At 44.5% G+C, this 22,547-nt stretch overlaps 1 protein-coding gene across 1 annotated transcript in view; it reads right to left on the bottom strand.

The window, feature by feature from the left end:
- The window catches only part of LOC310649312 (solute carrier family 12 member 3-like), a gene marked incomplete at its 5' end in the record, with an annotated part of 44,444 nt that overhangs the window by 6,553 nt on the left and 15,344 nt on the right, over window positions 1-22,547 (bottom strand). The window contains 13 exons of the mRNA XM_083377656.1: window positions 1,746-1,847; window positions 2,735-2,788; window positions 3,454-3,536; window positions 4,452-4,558; window positions 6,215-6,337; window positions 6,881-6,992; window positions 9,996-10,095; window positions 11,319-11,474; window positions 16,057-16,158; window positions 18,807-18,930; window positions 20,284-20,391; window positions 20,509-20,669; window positions 20,763-20,847. Coding sequence (XP_083233782.1) covers window positions 1,746-1,847; window positions 2,735-2,788; window positions 3,454-3,536; window positions 4,452-4,558; window positions 6,215-6,337; window positions 6,881-6,992; window positions 9,996-10,095; window positions 11,319-11,474; window positions 16,057-16,158; window positions 18,807-18,930; window positions 20,284-20,391; window positions 20,509-20,669; window positions 20,763-20,847 — 1,417 coding nt within the window. The remainder of the gene's footprint in view (window positions 1-1,745; window positions 1,848-2,734; window positions 2,789-3,453; window positions 3,537-4,451; window positions 4,559-6,214; window positions 6,338-6,880; window positions 6,993-9,995; window positions 10,096-11,318; window positions 11,475-16,056; window positions 16,159-18,806; window positions 18,931-20,283; window positions 20,392-20,508; window positions 20,670-20,762; window positions 20,848-22,547) is intronic.

Below are 22,547 nucleotides of genomic sequence, written 5' to 3'. Positions count from 1 at the left end.
TTTCTTGGCCGAGGGAGCCAGGTGGTCCGAAGACAATTTCCATGGTCATGTGGCCAGCATGGCAGTACACCAAAGGCACACAGAACGCTGTTACCTTCCCACTGAAGTGGTACCTATTAATCTACTTGCATTTGCATGCTTTCAAATGCTAAGTGTGCAAGGAACAGGAACTCACCATATTGCATAGAACCCGGGTCTTGAACCTGAGCTGTCAGCTTTCCAGCTGACAAGCTTAATGTCATAACCGTTGAGCCATTGTGCCCAGACAGGAAATACAAATAGATGAACTAATTCTACTTTGTTGTAAGGCTGTGTTAATAGAATCTTGCAAGTCTGAAGGTACACACTTCCCACCCTCACTTTTAACCGCATGGTTCATTAGGGTGGGGTGCTTCTAAGTTTCTTCCTCTAACTATTAATTCCTTGGGAGCACCTCCATCTGTTGTCTAATTGTTCCCTGCTTTACCTTACCCACAAGGCCATTCACACATCCCATTATATTTGGAAATAACCATTTTGCACGGATGGAGAACTTGCCCATGAGAATCAATGAGGAGATGAAAAGAAAAGAATATTACGTCCCAAGTGTGCTCTCTCACAATTGCTGAAGAACGTGTAAAGCTTGGTGAAACAGACATATGGTTCACCGTACATATGTGTATATATTGTATATTCAATATAATATATAATAAGCATATTACATGCAATTTATGTATGTATTTATGTAGGTATGCCTTTATAAACACATACATATATATACAAAGATACACAGACTCTATCACTCTATCTATCTATCTATCTATCTATCTATCTATCTATCTATCTATCTATCTATCATCTATATCTATAATCTCTCTCCCTCTCTAAATATATGTGAGAGGATACAAACACATTTATATGGAATTACAAAGTATTTGTATGTGTGCAAGTCTACACTCACAGAGATACAAGTAGTCCTCGACTTACGACTACAATAGGGTCCAACATTTGTGTTGCTAAGTGAAACCTTTGTTAAGTATGTTTTGCCACATCTTGCCACAGTTGTTAAGTGAGTCATTGCAGTTGTTAAGTTAGTAACATGGTTGTTAAGTGAATCTGGCTTCCCCATTGACTTTGCTTGTCAGAAGGTCACAAAAGAAGATCATGTGATCCCAGGACATTGCAGCTGTCATAAGTATGAGTCAATTGCCAAAGCATCCAAATTTTGATCACATGACTATGGAGACTCTGCAATGGTTGTAAGTGTGCTGTTGTAACTTTGAACGGTCACTAAATGAGCTGTTTGTACAAGGACTACCTGTACAAACACAGATAGACACATCTATATATTCATTCATTCATCGGGAGAAGATCTGACATAGTTGACTTTGCATCACCTCAATGGCACATTAACTACTATCTATGAAATAATATACAGTTAAAAATTGCATGTGTTAGACATGTATCAGTGTTAATAATATACATACAATAAAAGGACAATGAATGAGCCGTAAAGAACCATGGAAAAAAACCCTGTCTTTATGGCTTTCCCATCTGTGTCTGAGCTTTGCCCTATTCATAGACACGCTCACGTGCTATAAATGTGTCCTTTTAGTTTTGCATTAAAAAGAAAAGTCACAATTTGAGACCATCAAAATGTCATGGTCCCAACTGTATGTCCAGGCTATTAGGGGGTTGGGGTTTTTTTTTGCCAAAAACAATAACTATCAAAACAAGAATTATTATTTCCAGGCAAATTCACCTACCACCATCATCAAACAACCAATAGATGTCAATATTTTTCTTCTTCTGCTTGCTCTGGAACACTGTCTCCATACTGGCATCGGCGCCAACTTTAAACGCACCACCTACAATGAAACATAAACATAAAGAGATGTTCCACATAACTCACAATCTCACACTTTCTAGCCTGGTGCCTTAACCACAAGACCAAACTGGCTTTATGAACAGCTACGGAATAGCCTTCATCCAATTATCTCCAAACACCAAAGTTTACCCAGCATTAAGTTCTAACTGGGCTTAGCATTAAAACACCATGCTAGAAACCAGGAGACTAGTGAGTTCTAGTCCTGTCTTAGGCATGAAGGTCAGCTGGGTCACACTTAGCCCACAACATTAAACCTGGGCAATAAGCTGGTTAGTCACTTCTTGTTGCAACCAAAGCATCAATGCTTGGTTGATTTCCCCCCCCCCCCAAAAAAAAGCAGACCCTGCACTTGTGGGAAAATAAGGTAAAGGTAAAGGTTCCCCCGCACATGCGTGCTAGTCGTTTCCGACTCTAGGGGCCGGTGCTCATCTCCGTTTCAAAGCCGAAGAGCCAGTGCTTGTCCGAGGACGTCTCCGTGGTCATGTGGCCGGCATGACTAGACACCAAAGGCGCACGGAACGCTGTTACCTTCCCACCGCAGTGGTCCCTATTTTTCTACTTGCATTTTTTACGTGCTTTCGAACTGCTAGGTTGGCAGAAGCTGGGACGAGTAACAGGCGCTCACTCTGCTACACGCTACTCGGGATTCGACCCGCCAAACTGCAGACCTTCCGATCGACAAGCTCAGCATCCTAACCCACTGAGCCACCACGTCCCTTGTGGGAAAATACTAGGGAAATAAAAAAAATCCCATAGCACTTTCAAGCTTCCAGTCCTTTTGAAACTCTTTTGATGTGAATTTGGAGAAGTCTGAAAATAGGCAGATCCTGACAGGACCCTTTATTTACTTATTTGAGACAAACTTACGTTTCTGTTTTTCCTTCCCCAAGGCAGCTTCTGGATCTTCAAAACCCAGGTTCACTGTCCCAGGAAACAGAGAAAAAGCCCATTAATCAAGGCTGCATTTATTTATTTATCAGATAAATATATAGTATATCTATATATCCCCTGCCTTGTACCTAATTCAGTAATACAGGTAGCAAAGAGAAATTGAAATACAAAACACAACATTAAATGCTGGTTCAAAATGTGTACAGGCAGTCCTTGACTTATGCCAGTTCATTTAAGTGACCATTCAAAGTTACAATGTCACTGAAAAAAAAGTGACTTCTGACCGTTTTTTCACCCTTAACAAACGTTGCAGCATCCTGGTGGTCACATGATCAAAATTAAAATGCTTGGCAACTGACTCATATTTATGACGGTTGCAGTGTCCCAAGGTCACATGATCCCCTTTGGCGAACTTCTGATAAGCAAAGCCACTGGGGAAGCCAGATTCGCTTCACAATCATGTTACTAAGTTAACAGCTGCGGCGATCCACTTAACATCTGTAGCAATAAAGGTCGTAAAATGGGGCAAGGCTCACTTGAGAAATGTCTTGCTTAGCAACAGAAATTTTGGGCTCAGTTGTGCTCATAATTCAAGGATTACCTATAGTTATTTTTTTTAAGGAAACCTGTTCTCTTTTCCAGAATTAAAGCAAGACAGATTGTAGCTTCCAAATGCATTTCTTGGATTCACTCACCTTGGGCCTTGATCATCCGTGACATGTCCAGCCCGTCCTTCATCCGAAGCAGGCAGACCCCAGTGCCAAGATCAAAGGAGTCACTGCAAGGGGATGGGGGTGGAAGAGAAAATTCGAATAATGATCAACCAATTTTCATGCATTGTCCCTATCATCCCTTTAGTAGAATGTTCCCTTAAAGAAAAAACAACAGAGCAAGATAAGAGAGTTTATATCTGTCTGTCTGTCTGTCTGTCTGTCTGTCTGTCTGTCTGTCTATCTATCTATCTATCTATCTATCTATCTATCTATCTATCTATCTATCTATCTATCTATCTATCTATCATCTCTCTATCTCTCTATCTCTATCATCTAATTGTTGTGCCTGGCTCCTCATGGACCACAACACGAAAGTCTCCTTTGTCTCCTGGAGTTTGCCCAAATATTTATTTGTATCCCGCCTTACAAATAACTCAAGGCTGTGAATCTATCCAACATACTTTTTTCTTCCTACAATTTTCCCCACACAACATCAACCCCGTGAGGTGGGTTTTGCTAAGAGAGAGGGACTGGCCGAAAGTCACCCAGCTAGCTTTTCATGGCTAAGGCAGGACTTGAACTCACAATCTCCCACTTTCTAGCCTGGTGCCTTAACCCCTAGATCAAACTGGCTTTACAAACAGCTACGGAATATCCTTCATCCAATTCTCTCCGAACTCCAAAGTTTTCCTGGCATTAAGTGATACTCAAGCTTACCAAACTCAAAAAAAAAAACAACACAATATATTTATGGCTTTCAGTGATTTTCCTCTGGAACTGATTTAAACTCTGGCAGTTTTACCAACTAAAAGAATATATAAAGTTTAAAGGGCAAAGGGTCTTCTACAAAGTCTCTATCTTAGGGGAGATCCAAACCCATCCTTTTGTAAACTCTCAGCACCTATGTCCATCCCCTGTTTGCTCCATTCCTAACATCAGCCCTTTTTCATTTATTCTTCTTGAGAACATGATATCCTTACTGTATTATGCCCACATAATTTTCCAGGTTTTGAGGAGAATCAATCTGCCAATCATTCTTATAACCAAGAACAACCGTGTTAGGTTTTAGGCGTCCTAGACCTGACACCTGCAAGAAGAAAGTGTGTTTAGTTTCTTATCAAAGGGATATACTATGCACATTTTGTTAGCACATTACATATTGTCCTAAACATGTGATTTATTTTAATCCAGTCTGTTGAACAATCATGTTGGCGTACTTTACATACATTCACCATAAACTAATATCTGGAAATCATAATGGTTAGGTTCATCCAACTTACTCAGCCAGGAGATAGGTAGTGTCAGAATTGCAGTCCAGGGGTATATGTGTCTTGCTAATTAGAGATCACTATTTCAAAAATATCTTGACAACCAAGTCTGTCTGCCTATCAGTCCATCCATCCATCTATCCATCCATCTACCCATCCATCCATCCATCCATCCATCCATCCATCCATCCATCCAGATGGACTTAGAACTTGAGCAACAAATTTACTTTAAACTTGTTCTTAATGTCAAAACATTCAGTGATGAGGCTATATAAATATAATAAATAAAGATTATTTAGAGCAGAGGTCTCCAACCTTTCTTGACTGGCGGACCGGGGGGAAGGCATTTTATACACGTGCGCACGGACACACAAACGGGCCTGCGAACACGCGCGATGCAAATGGGGGGGGTGTTAGTGCCCGCATGACACTTGCTAGCACCACCCTGTTTTTGTTGTGCGGTGCCCTGGCTTTGCCACTCAGCACCCCATTTGCATAGTGGTGTTGGCGCAAGTGGGGGTGAGTGTGCACTCACACATGTGCACACTGGCCAGCCTGTTCTGCAGCCCAGTGGCCAGCAGGCTATGGCCCTGTAGTGGGCTGTGGTCCACAGATTGGGGACCTCTGATTTAGAGAACTATAGGTAGTTCTCAACTTAAACTATTTGTTTAGAGAGACCATTCGCAGTTACAACACACTGAAAAAGTGACTCGACCAATTTTCACACTTATGACCATTGCAACATCCCCATAGTCATGCGATCAAAATTCAGGTGCTTGGCAACTGGTTCATATTTATGACGGTTGCACTGTCATAATCACGGTCATTGATTGCTTTTTATTATTATATTATTGTTTTTATCAACATAATGTGTTTGGAATCGGGCATGTTATAGAAATTATAAAGTGTACACCCACTTTTTCATGTTGGTTCTCTACTACTAAGCTACAACGCCTTTCCAAAAAAACACATAGAAGACTTTGTCCCATTAGCTTGGATAACAGAATGGGATCTCCAGGTAACCGAGCAAGATTTCCAAGCAGTCTTAAAGCTTTGAGGTGAGGATCAACAAAAACAGCTGAGACAGAACATCCAAAACTACAAAGTAGCTTAGAATCAGTGCTATCCTCTTCGGGGTCCTTGGTGTTCTCTGAGTTTGGTGGTTTTCTTGCAGACGTTTCATTACCCAACTAGGTAACATCATCAGTGCATCACCTAGTTGGGTCATGAAACATCTGCAAGAAAACCTCCAGGTTCAGAGAGTACCAAGGACCCCACAGTTCAACCCTGTACAAATATTCTCTCCTGTAGCTGTTGTCTTCATTTGGGACAATACTGGGACCAAAACTGCATATCATTTTTTCAGCTTCAACCCATCTTTCTGTCAGGGTCCCTAATTTTTGCTCCTTTCTCCGGCAATAAATTCAAAGGCATTACACAAGGCCTTCATTCCCAAGACTTTGCAAATGTGATACCTGCATAAAGGTTCTAGCTCCTGAACGTAAGTCTCCAATGGTGATATAGTTGTAGAACGCATGGATTTTCCGCTTGCTGAGCCATTGGAGTTGCTCATCATAATCCTCAAAGCAGGATGAATCCTGTAGCTGATGGGACGAAACCAAAAGGTTTGGACTTAAAAGGGGCAGCAGCCCTCCCCATCTCTTTACTCCTGCCCCACAGAGTGGAATGGGACAACTCACTGCAGCCAACTTGTCAAGGCCAACTCAGCCGCAGGACAACTCCACACTGCATAATTCAACGTGATAAACCAGGGGTCTTCAAACTTGGCCCTTTTATGACTTGTAGACTTCAACTCCCAGAATTTTCTTAGCCAGCGTGCCTGGCTGAGCAATTCTGGGAGTTGAAGTCCACAAGTCATAAAAGGGCCAGGTTTGAAGACCCCTGTGATAAATGTTATCCACTACTATTTTTTTGATATTATTTCCGTTTTTTGTGCAAGTGGACAAACATGAAAATAATGCAGAAGAAACAGTGGCAATATAACATTTATTGTGTTTGACTTCTCCCATGTGGAATTTGTCATGTGGCGAGTTGTCCTGCAGCAAGTTGGCCCCAACAAGATGGCCTCAACGAATTGTCCTTAGACCCCCAAAGAACTGAACCCTACAAGGGACACTAACCTCAGCCACATTTCCGCATATCATGAGGCTGACGTTTTTGGTGAAGGCTCCAACAAAATCCACCAGGGCTGGTCGGAAGCTGGGAGGACCTGACAGGACCAAACACTGAGGCCTGCAGAAGGGAAAGACAGCAACCACAAGATGGTTAGTAAATGTGTATCACACCAAAAGATGTGTTCTCTGGTTGCCTAGAAGACCTGCATGAAGCAAGGCCAGAGGTGATCATCTGAAGAGCTAAAGTGGACTTCCAGCCCCCCATGGTATGGTATGGATTGCTATACCCCCATAGAAGTATTACTTATAATTACATGCACTGTGTATATATGTTTACTTCTCTTCTGTCATGTTCTCATCATACACTAAATCAGAGGTCCCCAATCTTTTGGACACCAGGGACCGGTTCCATGGACGGAGGTTTTTCCACGGACCAGAGGGTGTGTGGTTTTGTGTGCGGCCTGCATCTAGCCGATGGGGCTTTGCTTGTTTGTGCAGCCCATTTGCTGGCATGCCGTGGCCTGGTACTGGTCCATGGACCGGAGGGTTGGGGACACCTGCGCTAAATGATAATAAATAACTGCAAGATGAACTGGGTAGCAGGGATGGACAAGCTGTCAAGAGTGAAAAATTGGCAGCTACGTGCCTCTCTGTTTTCATCTTGCCATTAGAGTAAGTGGGGGGGGAGAAGTGTTACTTTCGAATGGGTTAATTTGAGAAACGAAACCTGTCCACTTCTACGGAAGCTTGCTGAGAGTTGGCAGCATGGAAACCTTTCAAGGACATTCTAGCAGGTGGGAAGAAGATAGCAGACGGGTCCCACAGCAAAGAGAACATGTTTGAATGAGTTACGTGGACATCCAGGAGGTTTGGCTGGGAAAGTCATTGTTACCTGCTACAGTCTGCTGCCTTGGGATTTTAGAGTTAGTTGTACCTTGCCTTTACCAGGCCATGTATTCAATAAACAGTAAGCTTTTCAGAAATAAAAATAATCCTGGACTTTTATTTGGATACCCGCGCTGGAAGTTGATGCAAGCTCCCTTCAACTCAGTTCAGCTGCAAATGTGCTACGTGTGCTTGGTGCATGTGCATTAGGACAGGGGTCCCCAACTCCCAGGCAATGGACTGGCACCCGGCTGCAGCATACCAGAAACCGGGCCGTTCAAACAAGCGAAGCCCCATCCGTGGGATGCAGGCAGCATGCAACACCACACCCTCTCCGGTTCGTGGGAAAACTCTCTCTCCATGGAACCGGTCCTTGGTGTCCAAAAGGTTGGGAGGCTGCTGTATTAGGTCACTGTCTCTAGGGATATAACTCAATTTGGCAGCTAACATGGAGGGAGCAACTGGTACAACTAGGACATCCCTTCAAACACCGTATGCTATTTCAATTAATTATTGTTCCATAAATTACACATCCTGGAGAAAGATTATATAATTGCATAGGTTCACCAACTAAAGGGGTATTCAGAGATATGTTTTAGCCTACAAGGCAGGCAAACGGCAAGAATCTTGTCTGCAGTTCTACAAGCGCAGAGAGCAATTTCAGCTACAGAGATGGAGGCGACAGTTTGAAAGAACGGCTTGTCGGAGTTAAAATACAGCCCAGAAATTACAAGGAGTAGAGTTTTGTATATAGGTAGCCCTTACGACTTACAACCATTTGTTTAGTGATCGTTCTAAGTTACAACAGTACTGAAAAAAGTGACTTGTGACTATTTTTTTTCTACACTTATGATCACTGCAGCATCCCCATGGTCACATGATCAAAATTCAGACCCTTGGTTCATATTTATGACCGTTGCAGTGTCCCGGGGTCATGTGATCATCATTTGCAGCCTTCTGACAAGCAAAGTCAATGGAGAAGCCAGATTGACTTAACAACTGAGGCACTAACTGAACAACAAGGGCGTAAAATGGGGCAATATTCATTTAACAACTATCTTGTTGAGCGACAGAAATTTGGGGCTCAATCAAAGTCCTAATTTGAGGACTACCTATGCTGAATATCGAGATGCACCCTTCAATCCCAGTGCTACACCTGACAGATCAGTAAGAGAAAATATGAAGGAAAATATTAATTCTGAAGTCATCAGTGGCAGAGCAGAACTGCGATTTGGAGATAAATGTTTCCCCAGCAGCCATCCAAACACTGAAAACATTACCCAGGTCCACAGATCACCAAATGGTTAGTTCACACATTGCAGTGAGCCATCAGCTGGTTGGCTTGCCTTAGACTTACTCTATTGTGCAAAACCCAGCACAGATTGCCCTACGCTATGGGCTGTTTCAAAGGACGTGGTGGCTCAGTGGGTTAGGACGCTGAGCTTGTCGATCAGAAGGTCAGCAGTTTGGCGGGTCAAATCCCGAGTGCCGCGTAACAGAGTGAGCGCCTGTTACTCGTCCCAGCTTCTGCCAACCTAGCAGTTCGAAAGCACGTAAAAATGCAAGTAGAAAAATAGGGACCACTCCGGTGGGAAGGTAACAGCGTTCCGTGCGCCTTTGGCGTCTAGTCATGCCGGCCACATGACCACGGAGACGTCCTTGGACAAACGCTGGCTCTTCGGCTTTGAAACGGAGATGAGCACTGTCCCCTAGAGTCGGAAACAACTAGCACGCATGTGCGGGGGAACCTTTACCTTTTTTATGGGCTGTTTCATCATAAGCATGGAATAAACCACAACTGCTCTGATTCATGCAATACTGTTGGACAGGGATCCCCAACCCCCGGTCCAGGGACCAGCAACTGGTTCGCACAAACAAGCAAAGCCCCATCTGCAAGATGTAGGCAGCACACAAAACCACGCACCCTCCAGTCCATGGAAAACCTATCTCCACGCAACCAGTCCCTGGTGCCCAAAAGGTTGGGGACCTCTGCTGTTGGTTACAAAGGGCAACTGCTGGGTTCATACAATATGAGTCAAACAAGGCTGATAATGGCTTACCACTGCAGTCAATCAGTTAAAGATGGTGAAAAGGAAACCAGGAATACGCTCAACTTTCATTTGCAAGAAGGAGCTGGAACTGAAGACCACAATCTCAAGCATATTTCCATCCCTTACTCCATTTATGGGGGGGACCCTGAGAGCTGAGGACATTTCTCCTTCACTTGACCACTCACCGGAAATTCTTAACATGATCCTCCACATTGGTCAGGTTCATGGCATTGGAGAGAGCCATGTTGTAGGTCCCAGCCTGCACGGAGGAGCCCCAGTTCACCTCTGTGAGGAACAAGGAGGGAAGGTGGGTTAGGAAGAGAAGAACAAGATCTTTGCCTAGTCATTCCCTACTTTCTCTCTATCCAGTGGTTGCCAAAAACTCAAGGAAGACACAGAAATAGGATCCTTGGCCTGCTACAAGCTCTTAGACCAGTGATGGTGAATCTTTTAGAGACCGAGTGCCCAAACTGCAACCGAAAACCCACTTATGTATTGTCAGGTGCCGGGTGGGCATGGCCCATTGGGTGGGTGTGGCTGCAGTGGTAACGGCAGAGTGGGTGGGACTAAAAAGTTCAATCAGTCAATCCCAACTTTGCGAGATCTTTTCTTTTCCCCGCAAGAAGTTGAAATTGATTGATTGAACCTTTTTTTTTTTTGCACACAACGGTGGAGGCCTAAAGTGAAAAGATTTTATAAAACCCAGCTGAAGGCCTAGGACTGGGGCAACGGCGTGCGTCCCCACAGGGAGGGCTCTGCATTCCACCTGTGGGACGCGTGGCACAGGTTCGCCACCATGGTTTTAGATCCTTTCCTGTTAAATATGGGGCTCAACCGGATCACTCTCAAACCATTTACAGGTAGTCTTTGGCTTATGACCACAACTTAGCCCAAACTTTCTGTAGTTAAGTGAGACAGTTGTGAAGTGAATTTGGCCTTGTTCAGTGTGAAAATCATTTTTTTCAGTGCTGTTGTAACTTCAAACGGTTACTAAGTGAAACATTGTAAGTCAAGGACTATCTGTACAAGAGGTAGAAACTCTTTTAAGCAGGATATTTATGGATATCTCATCTGTTGGATATTTCACCTCTGCTATCACTTTGCCATGGGATCTTTTAACTATGCCCAATTTGGTGGGCTTAAGACAGAAAAAAAGCAAACCAACAACCCGGGTCCCTAGGCAGCACGCACAAGTACTCACATACTCAGATACTATTATTCACTACTCATTCTTCTCCAAATGGACTATATTTGGAATGCTATCATTCCACACATCTTGGTGCCAGTTTGGGGGATAAGGGGCACTGGAGACAGATGTAACAATTTCACATCTCTTTGTGCTAGACTGGAGGTGATGAACATTGAATCGCCCTGACTCTACTCGAAATGATGCATGTCTCTTGGTATCAGGTTGGGGATGGTGGGCATTTCAATTATCCCAACTCTGGAGAACATCAAGTGGGGTGGCGGTGCCTACCTTAGGAACTTCAATGTCAAGGTGTTCTCACCTGGTTTCTTGTAGGTGACATATGCCAAGCTCATAATGATGACCCCAACGACAATCAGGGCTGCCCACCAAGTCAGCAGGAACATGATCACCACAGAGACGATGGATCCAAAGAGCGCGGTCCATTTGTTGAAGTAGCGGAAGGAAGGCCTCCAGCCTAGAAAGGGCAAAAGAGAGATGTGAATGTCATTTATCCTCTCCAGAGCCCTCCCACCATTTTAATCTAAAGCAAGCATGTCAAACTGCTGGCCCGCGGGCCGGATGCGTCACGCTGAAACCACACCAACCGTATTGCCGGCAATGGAAAAAAGCCATGATACGTCGCGCAACGTCGTGAGTTTGACATGCCTGATCTAAAGCTTTATCTGTGCAAAAAAGATTTAATGTTTTTAATGTTGGCTATGCGAGGCCAGAAACTTAGAAGTCAGCACCCTGAAGATAGCTGCTAGATGGTCATGTACAATAGAAGAACATAATAATCATAATTTTACTATTATATTATAATAGTATATTATGTATACCATTGATGATGGTATATTATATATCAACACGTATCCTATTATACACTGCATACATATATATATATATAGTTTTTCACTATTGTTCAATCTTACTGTGTACACCGCCCCGAGTCCCTCGGGAGAAGGGCGGTATATATAAAAACAAATATATATATATATATATATATATATATATATATATATATATATATATATATATGGATCCTTGGTTTTTCGGGTTTTTCCCCGCGTAGAATTAAAGGTGTAGGCGCAACGTTTCGACGGAATCCCATCCGTCATCATCAGGCTTCTGCTTCCTTCTTCTGGGAGAAGCATGTGGCTCTTGCTCTTTGTTCCTCTTTTTTAAACTGCCAGAGGGGGTGTGTTCTGTGGAGGTGTGCTCTGATTGGGTAGGGGACCAAGTGTGTTCTGATTGGGTGGGAGTGTGTTTTGAATGGTGGGTGTGTTCTGATTGGGTGGGGGTGTGTTCTGAGTGGATGGGCTGGTCTCAGCTGCCAGCTCCAGAACTGAGCTGGTGAGTTGTGCTGCTTTTGTTCGGCTTCGTGTTTGTGGTGGTGCCATGTTTTTATAGTGGGTGTCAGTTTGCTTATTGTGTGGTTTGGAGGGGTTTAAAGTGGCTGATGTTGCAGCTGTAGTTAGGTTTCTGTTTTGTGGTTGTGTGTCTTTATCGTTGTGGGTTCGGATTTGCTTTTTGAATGGTTGTGTGGTGGTGATGTCATGTGATGTTATCATGAGTTTGGGTCTGGTATCATTCTTGGTGGTTGGGCTTCGTCTGTCAATCAAGGCGGGTTTCCAAATGGCTGGTAGACGAGAGGTATCATCTCGTTTATTCATGCTGTGGGGGCGTTTTTCTATCTCAATGGCTTCTCTGATTATTCTGTTGTTAAAATGTTCAATTTTGGCGATAGTTTTGGTTTTTTTAAAATCAATTTCATGTCCCGTGGCTTCAAAGTGTTGGACCAGGGATGAAGTTTGTTCTCCCTTTCTGAGTGAGTTTTTGTGCTCTTCAATGCGTGCACTTATTCTTCTGTTGGTCTGTCCGATGTATGTGGTGGGGCAGGTGGTGCATGGGATTTCGTATACTCCTTGGTTTTCTAACCCAATTATGTCCTTGGGGTTTCTTAGGATGGTGGATATTTTTCTGTCTGTGTAGAATGCTGTTTTGATGTTGTGTTTTTGGAGGACCTTGCTGATTCTGTATACGAAATCCCATGCACCACCTGCCCCACCACATACATCGGACAGACCAACAGAAGAATAAGTGCACGCATTGAAGAGCACAAAAACTCACTCAGAAAGGGAGAACAAACTTCATCCCTGGTCCAACACTTTGAAGCCACGGGACATGAAATTGATTTTAAAAAAACCAAAACTATCGCCAAAATTGAACATTTTAACAACAGAATAATCAGAGAAGCCATTGAGATAGAAAAACGCCCCCACAGCATGAATAAACGAGATGATACCTCTCGTCTACCAGCCATTTGGAAACCCGCCTTGATTGACAGACGAAGCCCAACCACCAAGAATGATACCAGACCCAAACTCATGATAACATCACATGACATCACCACCACACAACCATTCAAAAAGCAAATCCGAACCCACAACGATAAAGACACACAACCACAAAACAGAAACCTAACTACAGCTGCAACATCAGCCACTTTAAACCCCTCCAAACCACACAATAAGCAAACTGACACCCACTATAAAAACATGGCACCACCACAAACACGAAGCCGAACAAAAGCAGCACAACTCACCAGCTCAGTTCTGGAGCTGGCAGCTGAGACCAGCCCATCCACTCAGAACACACCCCCACCCAATCAGAACACACCCACCATTCAAAACACACTCCCACCCAATCAGAACACACTTGGTCCCCTACCCAATCAGAGCACACCTCCACAGAACACACCCCCTCTGGCAGTTTAAAAAAGAGGAACAAAGAGCAAGAGCCACATGCTTCTCCCAGAAGAAGGAAGCAGAAGCCTGATGATGACGGATGGGATTCCGTCGAAACGTTGCGCCTACACCTTTAATTCTACGCGGGGAAAAACCCGAAAAACCAAGGATCCACATACAGGCACCCGCGAAAACCTCAGAAAACATATATATATATATATATATATATATATATATATATATATATATATATATATATATATATATATATATATATATATATATATATATATATATATATATATATATATACATATACATATACATATACATATACATATACATATACATATATATATATATATATATATATATATGCAAATACACATTATAATTAATATATAGCACATTACAACATGCAATGTAACACAATGCAATTTTTTCAGGTTTCTCTATGACAACTAGTAACTTGTATACAGCAGGGCTATTCAACCTTTTCACCCATTGTACCACTTTTAGGATATGGCAGCATCCGAGTACCACCAGTCGCCTAGCAAGGTGTCAAAAACTTGATGACCCCCCCCAAAAAAGGGAAAAAGTGATGAAGTACAGGTAATCCTCGACTTACAACAGTTCGCTTAGTGACTGTTCGAAGTTACAAAGGCACTGAAAAAAGTGCCCCCCCCAGCCACAGCCAAGCAAGACGCCTGCCTGCCTGCCCGGTGAGCATTTCTGTTGAGGATTGGCAGCGGAGATGGGATGGGGTGGGGTGTTTGGTTTTTATTCCCCCCGTCTGCTGGGTGGTTGCAGCAGGTTTTGGTCACTTCACATGATCCTGGGACACTGTGACCATCATAAATATGAATCAGTTGCCAAGCATCTGAATGTAAATCACAAGACCCTGGAGATGCTGCAACATTCCAGCTGATCGGCGCTTCTTCTGGGCTCAGCAGAAGCGCCAGGATCAGCACCGAGCTCCAGCTGGAGCCTGGCTCTCATCCTGGTGCTTCTGCTGAGCCCTGACAGCCCTGAGCTCCAGCCGTCTCTCACTCAGGCTTGTGCGGTGCTGCCACCGGTTCAGCTCATTCCCCTCCCCTGCTACCACTTTTCACGGATGGTTGCGTACCACCTGTCAGGTGCCAATGTACCACAGGTGGTACCCGTACCACTGGTTGAAAAGCCCTGGTATACAGCATACAGATGTCATGGTATGTCATCTCAGAAGCAGATCAAATAAAGAAACAATGAATGGGAGAGACAGAGAGAGAGAAACAGACAGACAGAGAGAGACAGAGATTTTCACTGTCCAGAATGCAACCCATAAATTAGAGGATTAAGTATTTTCTCCACACTACCTTCTCAATTCATGCACTCCTGTGACAAAAACGGTTTTACCTCCTCGGCCCTGGTTCCCCTACCCAATCAATCAAAACAGAGCTGGAAGGAACCTTGGAGGTCATCTAGTCCAGCCCCCTGCTCAAGCAGGAGACCCTATAGCATTTCAGACAAGTGTCTGCCCAGTCTCTTCTTAAAAACCTCCAGTGATGAAGGACCCACAACTTCTGAAGGCAAGCTCTTCCACTGGTTAATTGTCCTTACTGTTATGAAGTTTCTCCTTAATTCCAGGTTGCTTCTCTCCTTGATTAGCTTCCATCCATTGTTTCTTATCCTGCCTTCTGGTGCTTTGTGAAATAAGTTGACCCCCTCTTCCTTCTGGCAACCTTTCAAATATTGGAATACTGCTACCACTGTCCCCACTAGTCCTTCTTTTCTCTAGACTGGCCATGCCCAAATCCTGCAACCGTTCTTCATACAGTATGTTTTTAATCATATGAAGACCTTTAATCATCTCAGTTGCTCTTCCTTGCACTTTTTCCAAAATCTCAAAGTACCCAGCCCATCAAAGGTCAAAGGTCAAAGAATGCCGACTGGTGGCCCCCAGGGGGAGGGCGTTCTCTGTGGGTGCACCGGATCTATGGAACCATCTTCCGGTCGAGCTCCGGATGGCGCCCGATCTCCGCTCCTTCCGGCGCGATCTTAAAACCCATCTTTTTGAACAAGCTGGCCTGGCCTGATGGGACGGGGTTGGATTTTATAAATGGATCTTAATTTTTAATCTGTATCAATTTATTACGGGCATTGTTTAATTACTTTTTAATAATTTTTAATTTTTGTATCTTGTTTTTATGTATTGCCCTGTTCACCGCCCTGAGTCCTTCGGGAGAAGGGCGGTATACAAATTAAAATTAATAATAATAATAATAATAATAATAATAATAATAATAATAATAATAATAATAATAATCTTACCTGGGGAGTTGGTAATGGTGGCATGGAAGCAGCTGAAGTTGATCAGGGCGTAAGAGCAGAGAAAAAAGTTGGAGATGATGGGGGCAATGGTATTCAGTTCGGCTGCAAAGGAAAAGGGAGGTGAGTGTTGTGAGTCAGGGTCAGCCTGTGGGTTCGGCAGTTGGGTCGGATGACTCAGATGAGGGGGAGGAGGGGGGTGTTGAAGAACTTGCTGATGATGGCTTTGAGGCTCCGCAGAGCCCCCAGCCAGGCCCCTCCCACCTGGTGGAGACCCAGCTGTGTGAACCTGACAGCGTGGATGAAGATGACCCACAGCTGGCCCTGTTCAAGGACGCCCGACGCAGGAGGCAGTCAAGTAGGAGCAAACAGAGGAAGGCAATGGGGCTTCTCGGAAGGAGGGAGAGAGAAGCCACGCCCTGAACTCTTTATAAAGGACTTGTGTGGGGAGGGCTGGTTTGCTGAAAGCAACCGCTCAGATAGTGTTTCAAAGCTCCGGTATCTTGGTTCGTGTCTTGTTTGTTTTTGTAATAAATTTGGCAGACGTATTCCAGCCTCTTGCCGTCTGTAAAGGGGTTGCCTTTTCTGCAAGGCCGGTAGCAGGCTGGTACAGAACAGTGAGGAAAACTAAGAAGGCCACTGCAGAACTCAGCAAGGCTTCTCACGTGCCAGGCGCAGGCAGCCCTTGACTTGTGATCGCCACTGAGCCCAAAATCTCTGTTGCTAAGCAAGGCAGTTAAGTGAGTTTCGCCTCATTTTTATGATCTTTCTGGCCACAGTTCTTAAGCAAATCCCTACAGTGGAATCATGCCGTCGCTAAGCGAGTCTGGCTTCCCCCACTGACTTTGCGTGTCGGAAGCCCGTTGGGAAAGTTACACATGGTGAACACGTGACCCCCAGGACACTGCAAGTGTCATCAACACATGCCGGTGGCCAGGTGGCCAAATTTTGATCATGTGACCATGGGCATGCTGCAACCGTTGTGTGAAAATGGTCCTTAGTCGCTTTTTAAGGGTGCTGTTGTAGCTTGGAATGGTCACTAAAGGAATGGCTATAAGCCGAGAACTCCCTGTGACTAATCATACATCCTGGGCAATGGGATTCCTTTCTAACAATTTTAACTGACCACTCAGCTGAATTCACATCACATGCTAGACCTCAACGAGTTAAGAAAAACCCCATTGTTGTGTTCCCCAAATCTGCTGGCCCTAGGCAAATCAGCTGTGGTTTAACAGAATAAGAGTTGGAAGGGACCTTGGAGGTCTTATAGTCAAACCCCCTGCTCAAGCAGGAGATCCCATACCATTTCAGACAAATGGCTGTCTAATCTCTTCTCAAAAATCTCCAGTGATGGAGCACCCACAAGTTCTGGAGGCAAGTCATTCCACTGATTAATTGTTCTCAAGGTCGGGAAATTTCTCCTTAGTTGGTCCCTCCTTGATTAGTTTCCATCCATTGCTTCTTATTGTGACTTCAGGTACTTTGGAGAATAGGCTGATCCCCTCTTAAAGGAAACCATGTTGAAAAGAAGGGTTCCTACAATGCCCAGATCCAGAAAGCACACAATCCATTTAATATAGTTAAAGGGTTGTGTGAATTGTGGTGGCGCAGTGATTAGAATGCAGTACTGCAGGCTAACTCACTGCTCACTCCAGGAGTTCGATTCTGAATGGCTGAAGGTTGACTCAGCCTTCCATCCTTCCAAGGTCAGTAAAATGAGGACCCAGATTGTTGGGGGGCAATAGGCCGACTCTGTAAACCAGGGGTCTTCAAACTTGGCCCTTTTATGACTTGTGGACTTCAACTCCCAGAATTCCTCAGCCAGGCATGCTGGCTGAGGAATTCTGGGAGTTAAAGTCCACAAGTCATAAAAGGGCCAAGTTTGAAGACCCCTGCTGTAAACCATTTAGAGCAGACATGTCAAACACAAGGCCCGGGGGCCGGATGCGGCCCGCGAAGTGGTTTCATGCGGCCCGCGAAGCCATCCTGGAAACAGTGAGAGAATGGCCCCCACTGCCTTGGCCCTGGCCCAGAGACCCTCCTTCTGCCAGAGACCCTCAGATCTGTCCCACTCCTGCCCAGGCCCCCATAGGCACCCTTGATGCGAACGATGTAGAGCTGGCCACGCCCACCCAGTAGGCCATACGCACTCTAGCCACGCCCACCCAGTAGGCCACACCCACCCTGGCCACACCCACCCGGCCTCCTGAGGGAAACCGCAATGCTGATGCGGCCCTCAATGAAATTGAGTTTGACACCCCTAATTTAGAGGGATTATATAGAAAAGGCTTATATACTATGAAGTGGTATATAAGTCTTAAGTGCTATTGCTATTCATTCATTCATTCATTCATTCATTCATGCTGTAGTGGCGCAGTGTTTAGACTGCAGTATTGCAGGCTAACTCTGCCCACTGCCAGGAGTTTGATTCTGACAGGCTCAAGGTTGACTCAGCCTTCCATCCTTCCAAGGTCGGTAAAATGAGGACCCAGATTGTTGGGGGGCAATAGGCCGACTCTGTAAACCGCCTAGAGAAGGCTGTAAAGCCCTGTGAAGCGGTATATAAGTCTAAGCGTTATTGCTATTTGTTCATTACAACTGGCTCCTCAACCCATGGTCAAATTCATCTTCTGCCTCAAAGCATTTCCAACCTATTTATCTCACTTCACCCTTGACTTCAATTCCTTGGCCTTTCATTCACATTTGGGGGATAGAGAAATTCAGATGATCCATTTATAAGCAGCCTCACTTACCAATGAGGATGAAGGCAATGGCCAGGATAAAGGTCAGAGCATAAGCCCTCAGTGGCTCCTTATTCTTTCCATAACCCTTGGCGAAAAAGCCGATCAGAGGATAGAGGTTGTCTTGACAGAGGCACTGGAAGGAAGAGGGACATAAGCTGGAAGCAGGAGTCTCAAAACCCATTGGGGACAATCAAAGCTACTGGTCAGAGGGACGTTTAAAGGCTTCTTGCTACAGCCAGATGCTGGGCAGGTTGGAGCAAGTAATATTTAATTTGGCATTGGTCCCATCTCAGTTCATATGAACATGGGACCTAATTCACAGTTCCCAAGAATTTACCTGTGATAACATCAGCGTCCATGGAAATTCTCAATCAGGTCATAGTTGTCCCAAAGATACTTTTCAAAAGCCCTTGAAAATGTTTCACTTCTCATCCAAGAAGCTTCTTCAGTTCTGGCTAAAGGGTGGGGAAAAGATGGCTTGCAAAGAATACAAATCCTTCTATTCCCCACCATTTGGTCAGAACTGAAGAAGCTTCTTGGGTGAGAAGCGAAACGTTTTCAAGGGGGAAAAGTAAAAGGAAAGTCCAGTTGTGAAAAGCACCTTAGGGACATCTCTGTCTACTGTTCTCTGATAAAGAGCCCCAAAGTGGAAGAGAACAAAAGCAACTTACACAGCTGTTGCAGCTTTTTCATTCTAAACAGTCTCTTACTCTCCCCTCACCTGCCAGCTTTAAAACTGTAAAAACAATTTTCAAACTCAGCACATTCAGAAAGAAATCCCCTCACTTGTCAAAGTTCAGCCTGACCGGGTGAGCAAGAACTTGTTCCTTCCTAAAGTTAAACGCTAACCAATGAAATTGACCTGGTTCTAAATTTGGGGAGAGAGAAAACCAAACTCAGGAATTTATGGAGTTTGCTGCAACCCTAAGCTTTCTGCAACCCTAAGCTTCTCCAGATGTGTTGGAACAACCAGAATTCACAGCCAACATCAATTTGAAGGATATTCTTGGGGAAACTCCCCAACTTGGTATCCATATTTCATAGAACGTTGGGCTGGAAGGGATCTTGGAGGTCTTCTAGTACAAATCCCTGCTCAAGGTAGGAGCCTTATACCATCCCAGTCAAATGGTTGCCCAGACTATTTCTGAAAACCTCCAGTAACGAGCACCCATAACTCTGGGGGCATGGTACTCCATTGATCACATCGCACATGTCACAAGCGCTAAGGGGTTTCCAGGTTGAAAGGATTAGCTGGTGACATCGCCATCGCCCTGGGGAACCCCAGTTGGGGACTCCTTTCATGTCCCTGGCAGGAACCAGTGCAAGGATGAAAGCTCACCCCACCCCGTGGCAGCACTCAGGTCCTGAATGCGGACTTGCTGACCTCCAACCCAGTGTCCTAACCATGTGACCCACTGTGCTACTTATCCCATTGATTAATTGATGCTGTTTCTGGCCCTCTGCCTGTAATTTTCCCCCAATTTACCTGGAAGACCTTGGGGGCAGACACAAGGCAAGCCAAAGCAGAGGAGAGAGTAGCAGCGAAGATTCCTGCTGTGATCAGAGGGCTGAATGCTGACGCCATACTCATTGTCTGGAAAAGAGGGGTGGGGGATCATTTTAAAGCTCCAAGTTACAAAGCCAAAATCTCTGTTTTATTCCCAAAGAGCAAGTGTGTGTGTGTGTGTGTGTGTGCCTCCAGGAACCCTACCTGGTAATCATTGGCAAGCCCATATGGGCAGGTCCGTGTTGCACTACATTCAGTGAAGTTCCAGCCGTACCCACAGCCCAGGCCAACACAGTCTCCACCAGTGAAGTTGGAAACCAAAGTGTCGTTTAGACTTCCAGAGGCATCACGGATGACGCAAGCTCCTGTAGAACATGGGGAAAAAAAAAGGTCTCATAGGACTGGGAGCCTGGCATAGACGTTGGGAGCCTCTGGTACCATAATGGAATCTTAGTTACCTATGGTGGCGGAAATGACCAAATAACTGATGGTGGTCAGGAAGATGGCCATTAGCGTTCCTTGGGGGATGGCCACTGCTGGGTCCTGCAAAAGAAAGACCGTGGTGAGTAAAAATGGTCAAGAGGTTTGGTGCCTCCCATTTTAGGAGAGATGACACAGGAGAAAGCAAGGGTCCTCCTACATGCATTCAGCCGAGGTCATTGAACAATATGGTTCTTCACTTCCTAGAACTGCCTCCACCTAACTGTCTCTGAGGAGAAGCAAGGCTTCCATCCCTGCACTCTCTTTCTAGCCCCATCTGCTTGGCAGCTGGATGAAACCACCAGATCTCTCTCAGTTCAGCTGCGATGAAGAACAGTTTTTTTTTAATTGAAAAGTTTTACAAAGTTTTAATGAACCCCCCCTCCCCACCAACCCTCCCCCCTTCCCCCCCCCCCGAACTTCCCAAAGCAGAATACAGGGTATTACATATAGCAATCTTAAGCAAACATATGCTAAATATCTAATACAACGTTAACAAACCTTCCACCCTTTCACTCCCTTATAACAAAACTAAAATAATTATAATAACACTACTATAATTATTAAAAATTATTCATATGCTATTTGAAACTTTCTAGTCCCATATTTGTTTTTTTTTTCCTCCTACAGCGGCCCCACCTAATAGCACTTGAGGGAGGAGAAGCCATAATCAATGATCAGGAAGCCAATTAGCTGCTCTCCTTATGGGCACCATCTGCTGCTCCAGCTCAGAGGACTCAACCTTCAGCTCAAGTGGGACCAGGGACAATGTAGTTCTTCTATTGCTAGAACTGCCTCTGCTATATCCAAGGGAGATGGGATGTTTCACCAGCACTGAATATACTTTGGGGCAAGTGCCAGTGACCAGAAGATATGCATAGCATTGCCCCAACCTACAAAAGAATTGTTGCTTGCAACAGTTGTTGCAATATTACTGCAACCAGCCATATGTGCTGAAATTCATTGGCACAGCTCTCTTGCTTACTGTGATGTGTACATTAAATTCAGTGGTGCCCTACGTGGTCTGTTGCATAATTAGAGATCAGCATGGTTACTATGGACATTACTTAGCTAGATATGGTGTCTCTACTTGCTTGTTCCTCTTTCCCAGTCTGTAAGGCCCTCTCACCCATTTACTATGAGGCTGAAAGCTCTAGCACCCAGGTGTGCCCATTCTATGCTTATCTGATCCAGGTAAAGTAATTTCACAGGCAACAGGAATTATTTTGCAAGGAGCAAATAGTTCAAATAACTATTCTATTCCCATTCTATGAATCATAGCAGAAATAACCCATAAATAGGTTACTCTGGGTGGAAGATATATTTTGAAGTTCTTGATGCTTTCTGAATTTGGTTATTGGCTTGCAGACATTTCATTGCCCAACTAGGTAATATCATCTGTGCTGATCGTACATCATTGCTTACGTTACCTAGTTGGGTAATGAAATATTTGCAAGCCAACAACCAAGCTCAGAGAACAACACCAAGGACTCCGCAGTTCAACCCTGAGCTACAGATATTCTCTTCTGTAAGATAATTCTTTGACTTAGTTCCATTCCAAATCTTATTTTCTGGATTGATCTTATTGCTAAACCAGGGCGCTTCCTGAAAAGTTGGATTACAGCTGCACAAGCCAGCTGCACCTGGTAGAATAGTGAAGTATCTTCCCATTTTTTTTCCTTGCGTGCTCCCTCATCTGATGTGATCCAGGTAAGCAATAAAGAATAGGGCCTTCTCTGTGTTGTCCCCCCAGTTTGGCAGTT

The sequence above is a fragment of the Vipera ursinii genome (assembly GCF_947247035.1).
Source record: "Vipera ursinii genome assembly, chromosome: Z".
NCBI classification, from domain to species: domain Eukaryota; kingdom Metazoa; phylum Chordata; class Lepidosauria; order Squamata; family Viperidae; genus Vipera; species Vipera ursinii.
The sequence above is the reverse complement of the archived record's forward strand: the minus strand, read 5'-3'. Positions and strand labels throughout refer to the sequence as shown.